This window comes from Symphalangus syndactylus, chromosome 2 (assembly GCF_028878055.3).
Source record: "Symphalangus syndactylus isolate Jambi chromosome 2, NHGRI_mSymSyn1-v2.1_pri, whole genome shotgun sequence".
NCBI lineage: Eukaryota > Metazoa > Chordata > Mammalia > Primates > Hylobatidae > Symphalangus > Symphalangus syndactylus.
This window is the reverse complement of record NC_072424.2, coordinates 135,166,700-135,175,331: the sequence shown is the minus strand read 5'-3', so window position 1 is coordinate 135,175,331 and position 8,632 is coordinate 135,166,700. Positions and strand designations below refer to the sequence as shown.

General features: G+C 44.2%; 1 protein-coding gene across 1 annotated transcript in view; it reads left to right on the top strand.

Moving 5' to 3' along the window:
• Window positions 1-2,930: 2,930 nt before the first annotated feature.
• TMEM242 (transmembrane protein 242) overlaps window positions 2,931-8,632 on the top strand; it is a 31,758-nt gene continuing 26,056 nt past the window's right edge. Inside the window, exons 1-3 of the mRNA XM_055268031.2 lie at window positions 2,931-3,762; window positions 4,368-4,468; window positions 8,300-8,437. Coding sequence (XP_055124006.2) covers window positions 3,675-3,762; window positions 4,368-4,468; window positions 8,300-8,437 — 327 coding nt within the window. The 5' untranslated portion in view covers window positions 2,931-3,674. The remainder of the gene's footprint in view (window positions 3,763-4,367; window positions 4,469-8,299; window positions 8,438-8,632) is intronic.

The following is an 8,632-nucleotide window of genomic DNA, read 5'->3' as shown; positions in this document are numbered from 1 at the left end:
AGCTGACTAAAACAAACACCGAAATAGCAACAGCGTCCGTCTCAGATAAACCTGCTTTCCCAGCAGCCTCCTTGGCTTGTAAGAGATTTCCATTAGTTTTTCTAGAAGAGTACCGTGCTTCCATTGAAATATCAGTCCTGCTGGTGCTGCATGAAGCAACAAAGCTCTGTGACTTTCTAATCTCTGGTTTCCATGCTTGGAAATGCTTCCCTGCTCAAGTCCCTATCTTGCAAAGAAACTGTGCTTAGAATGTCAACAACTCACCTGTTTGGAGCTTGTGTCATATCTTCCTCTAGTAACAAGTCTAAGTGGAATTGTAGAATTCTTAGAGCAGTGCAGTTAATCAAATCGTACCCAAAGTACCCAACTGGGTGTCCTGTAGAGATATGAGACCTCGGGGAACATTGTCTTTAAAAAATGTTTTCTTTCAGCATTCCAATTTGGGATGCCTGGAATTTGGTCTTATCCCAGGGCCAGGGACTTCCTGTCCTAGTGCGTGGCAGGCTTCCGAGGCTCTGGAAACACCATCTCCCAGGATCTGGCACAGAGCAAGTCACAGGGCAGGTGCTGGGGGCTAGTGAGAAACGGGGCTGTACTCTCCACAAACAGGCCTTGACCAAGGAGCTCACAGCTCCTTCTCTCCTTGGTATATATCCCACAAAGATCCTGAAAATGCAAATTTTGAGGCTGAAGTGTAAACCATTGGTTTGTGTCAATTGCCTTTTCAGTCCTGTGTATATTGGGAAAACAAGCTTTCAAGTAGAAAAAAGGAAGACTGCCTTTTACTTTGGGGATTTAGAAAGAAGGTAGAGGTTTGTGAGCTGCAACATCCAAAACAAAGCAGACACCAGTTTCCTAGGATGTGCAGTTACTTTCAGTGGAGACCGGCTCTGGAATGCAGGACTCTGTAATTTCCCTAGATTTCAAGATCTATTATCTCCCTTGTGTTCCTTATAGTAAGTAGTGATATAAACCTTAAATTATTATTATTATTATTGTTATTATTATCATCTTGAGACTGAATCTTGTTCTGTCACCCAGGCTGGAGTGCAGCGGCGTGATCTTGGCTCACTGCAGCCTCTGCCTCCTGGGTTCAAGCGATTCTCCTGCCTCAGCCTCCCCAGTAGCTGAAATTACAGGCACTGCCATCACACCCAGCTAATTTTTGTATTTTTAGTACAGATGGGGTTTCGCCATGTTGGCCAGGCTGGTCTCAAACTCCTGACCTCAAGTGATCTGCCTGCCTCGACCTCCCAAAGCGCTAGGATTACAGGTTTGAGCCACTGTGCCCAGCTTAATCCTTAAAATAAAATGTTTCTGTCCTCTTCTAAGGGGACAGCAAAGAAGAGAGTGGAGGAGTCTGCACTTTTTCTCCCTAAGCAGTCTTGGGAAAACAGATTTCCTAGTGTTAAAGTGTATGATGTGGATTTTAAGAGGTGTAATCCATAAGAGGAGGCACACAGAAGACGTTCTCAAAGTGGAACCAGTGGCAACAGCATCACCTGGGAAATTAGACACACATGTTCTCAGCCCCCACTGAGTCACAGACTCTGGGAATGGGGCCCAGCAAGCTGAGTGCAATAAGCCTTCCAGGTGATTCCAATATTCAAGTTCACACTTGAGGACGACTGGCACAGTGGATAAGGAAGGACCTGCTTTTAAGCCCTGTCTCTGCCACTTAACAGCTGTGTGAGCTTGAGCAAGTTAGTCTTTCTGAGTTTATGGAGAGGAATAAATGAGATAATGTACTTGAAGCACTTAGTGCAATGTCAGATATATAGAAAGCACTCAATACATGTTAGCAGCTATGGTTACTGTTATGTATGAGGGGAAGGAAAAAGGATAGGTCCTTCAACAAATTAGCACAGCATTACCAGCTTAAAAGCCCTTTCAGATACTGATGTGATTCCAGGAAATCCAAAGGTCACATACATTCTGTGTGATCTCATCCACACAAAAATTTGAACAGAGCAGTAGTTTTTTATCATCAGAAACCCCACGGAGCTTTTACATTCTGCCCTGCCACCCGCGGGCCTTCAGAGACCTAATCTCCCGTGGTAGACCTTGGTAATCCATCATTTTTAAAAATCCCCATAGGCAATGCTGCAAAACAGCTACTGGAATCAAAGGTAGTAATAGTTAGGGCTAACATGTATTGAATATTTATATGTGCCAGGCACTGTGCTAACTTCTTTATAGATGTCGCTTCATTTAATTCTCACAGCAATCCTATGAGTTAGGTACTATCAGTTTTTTTTTTTTGTGGGGGGGGATGGAGTGGATGGCAGAGTTTCGCTCTTGTCACCCAGGCTGGAGTGCAATGGCTCGATCTCGGCTCACTGCAAACTCTTCCTCCCAGGTTCAAGCCATTCTCCTGCCTCAGCCTCCCGAGTAGCTGGGATTACAGTCCCGCATCATTAGACCCCGCTAATTTTTGTATTTTTAGTAGAAACGGGGTTTCACCATGTTGGCCAGGCTGATCTCGAACTTCTGATCTCCGCCTGCCTCAGCCTCCCAAAGTGCTGGGATTACAGGCGTGAACCACCGCGCCTGGCCTACTATCAGTTTTTAAATTTTACAGGTGAGGAAACTGAGCTATAGAGGGGCTAAGTTACCCCAAGTTCACACATCTGAGAAGCGGTTTAGGACCCGAGCCCAGGTTTGAGCTATTAACTGCACTTCACTGACGCAAAAATAGATGCATTCATTTACTCATTCATCCAACATGCATTTGTTGTTGGTAACCAGGTAAGACCTGAAAGCTGGGGGATATAAACTGAACATAGAGTCCCATCTCCATCCTCAGGAAGCTCATGCCCTCCAGTGATGGGGGGCAGGACAAATAGCAGAGAGACCGCCTTAATTTACAAGATGTCATTGTTTTCTGAGAGGCTGAAAAGATTTTCTACCACTAGCTTCCTCCTCTCTATGGCCATTTACAGAATGGGTAAACCAGCCTCCCAGCGGAAGACCAAGCTTGCTAGCGGTCAACGTTCCCGGTAGCTCTGCAAGCCCTTCCAGCGGGCGTCGCTCTCCTCTCGGGGGTGGTACCTTCATTCGGTCCTCCTGTGAGTGTTCCACTTCCCGAGGGAGGCCGAGCACTCACACCGCGGCGAGGGTACGCGTCACCGCAGAGCCGGGCGGCTGGCTCTCCTCCAGGGAGAAAGCCTGTCACTTACACTTTCCTCAACACTGTTAGGAAGTTACCTAGAAAAGTACAGACAGAGGACCGAGGCCCGCGTTTTAGAATCGTGGAGTGTTAGCGCTGGCCAAATCGTTGGACACAATGTAAGCTTGATTAGGAAAATGAGCTCCAGGGTCTCACAGGCGGGGCCTGGAATCTTGGCGCAATCTGCGACCCTCACTGCCTCCTACAGTCGGGGCTGAGCGTTCTTTCAAACAGCCAAAGTAATCACTTAAGTCCAGCAATGATCTCCTTGGAGAAATCAAGAGATCCTCCCTAAGAGACGGCCTTGGAGGGCATCGCCCCCGGGGCTGGGCACAGCACGTCTTCCCGGCCCCGGCGCGGGAGGAGGGTTTGGGGACAGCGGCCGCACTCCGGACCCTTCTCGAGATTGCACAGGAGGCGGCGGCAGCGGAACCTTTCTACTCCGCCTCGTTCTCGCTTCCACCCGGGCCCAGTTGGGGACGGACGCACTAGAGGCGACCTAAACATGGGGACAGCAGGCGCTGGAACTGGGCAGCCGGCCTCTGGGCTGGAGGCTCCGGGGTCCACGGATGACCGGCTTTTCCTGGTTAAAGGTAAGATGTGTTGTGGTGAGGTGCGGGCGTCGGGGCGAGCTAACCCCGGACCCTGGCTTGCTCTGGAGCGGGCATTCCCACACACATCCCGCTCTGAGAGCCCTTAGCTTGGGCTTGCCCCTGAGTTTAGCCCGCGGAGTCTGGCGGCCCAGGGAGGGTAGGTCGCCTACTGGGTGGAGTCTCCCCTTGGGCGGGGCGGGGGGCAGATCCCGCGAGCTATTCTCCTGGGCGTGCCATATTTCCCCGTCACCCATGCAATTGTTCTAGAGCCTTGCCTTTTCTGATTGCCATCGTCTCTTCTCCTCCCCGTGAGAAACTTCACGCTGTGGTCCCAGGGGAGAGGGGAAGGGAAGCTGAGCCTTTTCTCTGCGCTCGGGAATAATAACTCGGAATGACCCAAGGAACCAGAGGTCGTGCGGTCACGCGTGTTTCTCAGCCGCTGTCATTTACTGTTAGCAAGAGCTGCTTAGCCATGGTTTCTTGAATTTCAAAAGTGATTTTGATTGTAACTCGAATAGTATCTTAAACTTACTTTTGTACATCTTTTTAACCTCTTTTTATTTAATTTTTTAAATATCCCCCCTCCTCCCCGAAACTCTTGGCAGGTGGAATTTTCCTTGGTACTGTTGCTGCAGCGGGAATGCTAGCTGGATTTATTACAACATTATCATTGGCTAAAAAGAAAAGCCCTGAATGGTTCAATAAGGTTGGTGACACTGAAATCCATTCATAGCATTGTTATTGTTATTGTTTACAATATATGGCAGCTTTTGCATAGAAAAAATAAAGAAAATATTGATGGCCTTTCACATTGCTTTAAGATGTGAATTTATATACGCTCATGGATTCTAGAAATGTACAAATTAACCAACGGTCTTTATTTTCATTTAGAAAGATGTACTTATGTGCTTTCTTAAATTTTAGCAGAACAAGACTTTGAAAGCTTATCTGGTACATTTCCTATTCACAACATGACTTTAAATCTAAATTTGGGCCAGGCGTCCTGGCTCATGCCTGTAATCCCAGCACTTTGGGAAGCCGAGAGGGGCAGATCACCTGAGGTCGGAAATTTGAGACCAGCCTGGCCAACATGGCGAAAACCCATCTCTACTAAAAATACAAAAATTAGCCAGGTAGCCGGGTGTGGTGTAGCACTCCTGTAGTCCTAGCTACTTGGGAGGCTGAGGCAGGAGAATCACTTGAACCCAGGAGGCTGAGGTTGTAGTGAGCCCAGATCACACCACTGCACTTCAACCTGGGTGACAGAGCGAGACTCTGTCTCAAAAATAAATAAATAAATATTCACAAAAATAACTGTGTAATTACAATTTGATGTGTGCTATGGAGGAAAAGGGTTATGTAAAACATCATAAAAAGTCAAGTTTCCTTTCCACTTACATTTATCTTTAATAATCATACTTAAGCCTGTTGATACCATAATGGCAAGAGACCATGTTTAAAGTGTGCTTGGATCCCCTCTGAATACTCTAAGCTTATACGAAGCTTCCTAAATCACTGCTATGGGCCTTGTGGGTCATTTTCTCTCTATGATATAGAAAGTTTTCAGAGCAGAAATATATTTTGTGGTGGAAATCAGAGTAGTGCCTTAACAGTAGAGTTTTGGTTGATTTCTAAGCCTAAGTTATGTTAATCCTTGGCTCACTGATCTTTTTAATAATCCGATGAAAACTAGGGATTCTCTGGGGCTGGGGGGAGCATGTACACATATTCACAACTTTCCATCCTATTTCGTTGTTCTGAGATTTGATCATCACAGATGCCCTTCAGGGTCTAACAGTGGTTTTCAAATTGCGGTCCACAGAACCCTGCTGATCCTTGATCCTTGGGTCCATGAAGTCAGAACTATTTTCATAATGATACTAAGATGCTTGTACTAATGGTACAGAGGCAATGGAGAGTAAAACTGCTGATACCTTGGTCTAACTAAGGCAGTAGCACCAAACTGTGCTGAAAGTCATTGTGTCCTTCATTACAAAGTACCTGTATTTTTTAAAGCCAGCATTACTTAACAATGTCCTTGTTGAAGAAATAAAATAGTTAATTTTATTAAATCATGACCCTTGAATAAACCTCATTTTAGTATTCTGTGTAAAGAAATGGGAAATACAAGGCCGGGCGCGATGGCTCACGCTTGTAATCCCAGCACTTTGGGAGGCCGAGGCGGGCGGATCACGAGGTCAGGAGACTGAGACCATCCTTGCTAACACGATGAAACCCCGTCTCTACTAAAAATACAAAAGAATTAAGTGGGCTGGTGGCGGGCGCCTATAGTCCCAGCTACTCGGGAGGCTGAGGCAGGAGAATGGCGTGAACCTGGGAGGCGGAGCTTGCAGGAAGCCGAGATCGCGCCACTGCACTCCAGCCTGGGTCACAGAGCGAGACTCCGTCTCAAAAAAAAAAAAAAAAAAAAAAAAGAAGTGGGAAATACATAAAGCACATCTATTTTATACTGAAGTAGGATTTTTTCTCTAGAAGAGCAGTTGAATTGCAAGCTGAACTAGCCACTTTTTTCCTATAGAATATCATTTTTACTTGAAAGAATAACTGACAACTATGGTTATTCGGAAGTGGATATTTGGCAGACATCTTAATAATAAAATGAGCTTGTCTTTTCAAGCAAACAATTGTCAGTATTTATTGCCACTGATAAAATTCAAGCTTTCAAGTGAAAATTAGATTTTAGAAAACTTTTATCCCAGCACTTTGGGAGGCTGAGGCAGGCAGATCACTTTAGGCCAGGAGTTTGAGACCAGCCTGGGCAACACAGTGAAACCCCGTCTCTACTAAAAATACAAAAATTAGCTGGGCATGGTGGCATGCACCTGTAATCCCAGCTACTTGGGAGGCTGAGGCACAAGAATTGCTTGAACCTGGGAGGTGGAGGTTGCAGTGAGCTGAGATCATGCCACTACACTCCAGCCTGGGTGACAGAGCGAGACTCCGTCTCAAAAAATAAAAATAAATAAAAGACTAACAAAAATGTAAAACATTGTTTCTCTTTGCACAGTTTTGTTTTGGAAAAGTAATTTTTCATAAAAAATAGGCTTATATTAATCTAGAATGATTTACTATTTTTAAATGACTAATATAATTTAAGAACTTCTTAATTTTAATTTCTAATACATTAAATATTGATAAATACAACCCACCTAGTTGAAAGTCTTTAGGGCCCAAGTGTAAAGGGATCCTGAGACCAGGAAGTTTGAGAATCCCCGTTTTAGATGGTTCTCTCTCCCTCTGGGAGAACACTGGAATTGGAGTATGACCACTTATCCAGACTCTGTTTCAGAGGTAAAATCGTTTGTAGAAGAACTCAGAGATTTTGGAGCACACAGTTAATGCGTTTATACTGAGCAAGCACCGGTCTAAGAATTTCACTTAGTCAGTGCATTTCACAGTTGTCACCTGGAGGTCTTTTCTAACATTGATAATATCTAATATTTGAGTGCTTAGCATGTGCTGGCCGCTCTTCTGGGGGCTTGCCTCATTGAACTCCCCTCACGCCCTATGCAGCACCATTGCGTGTGGTCCCCATTAAAGGGCAGGAAACTGAGGCACAGATGAATTAAGCAACTTGCCCAACGTGGTACTCTTCCCATCTTGGGATACTTCTAGGGAAGAAATGATACAATTTTTAGTAATCTTGCTATTTAAATAGACTTCTATCCGTTAGCCTGGGAATCTAGGTATTAAAACAGATTTAAATTGCAACCCCAGAAGATTTTAAAATGATAAACTTTTCAGTTGGGGACTGCCTACACTGCTTTTATTTTGGAATGATAGTTATCCTTTTAATGTCCTGTTCTCATTGTCTTAGCTGTGTGTCATGCAAAAGAACTGGGAGTTGAAAAGCAATAATAGATGCTGAATGGACATTCATTTTTCTTTGTAATTCCCTGAATAAACAGAAAGAGGAAGGTGCAAGCTAAAAGTGGTGAAGTAATCTACTCTTGAGCTTCTTTGGTCAATCTATTAAAATAGATCAACATTTTTGTTAACTAGTATGTCTTGCATTTGTACATCAGTCTCATAATCGGTAGACTAAATGATGTGCTATGAGAGAAAATAATGTGTATTATATGTCTATTTGGTTAAAATAACTGAAGAAAATACATAATGTTTACACACATGCAAAGTTTACTTATCTGAAATATCTAGTGTCCCTGCTCATGTTAATATTATGGCAGGAAAAACATTCATAAAATAACTGAGTTATTTTAATACCACTTTAATGTCATTCTGTGAAAATGCCAATGAATGGGGGATAGAGAAATCTTGACAAAATGGTCTAGGATTTTTGTGGAAGAATTAACAGGCAAGGTGCCTTGCATACTCAAATATTTGTGAGTCAGAGAAGGCATGCAATTATTAAGTAGCAAAGCCAGAATTAGACCTTGGGTTGATCTACCTTCCTAATACCATGTCGCTTGCACAGAGAGAAATTTGCAAACACCCCCAGAATGCTTATTCTTTCTGCACTGATTGTTTTTAGCTCAACTTTTCTGTCTCATTTCAGGGAAGTATGGCCACGGCTGCATTACCAGAAAGCGGGTCTTCCCTTGCCTTGCGAGCTCTGGGCTGGGGCTCACTCTATGCATGGTGTGGGGTTGGTGTGATTAGCTTCGCAGTCTGGAAAGCTTTAGGAGTTCACAGTGTAAGTAACTACAGTCTTGTCCCTGGTATCTAGATGTTTATTCTGCTTACTGTGTTCTAAATTTTTCTGGTTTTCAAATTTATTTGCATGTAGTTTGGTCACTGTCTGGGGAGATGGTGACGGAGTACGTGACTAAATTCTTACTAATAACTAGACAACTTCTTATTACTAAGAAATACAATTTTTGAAGGTGGT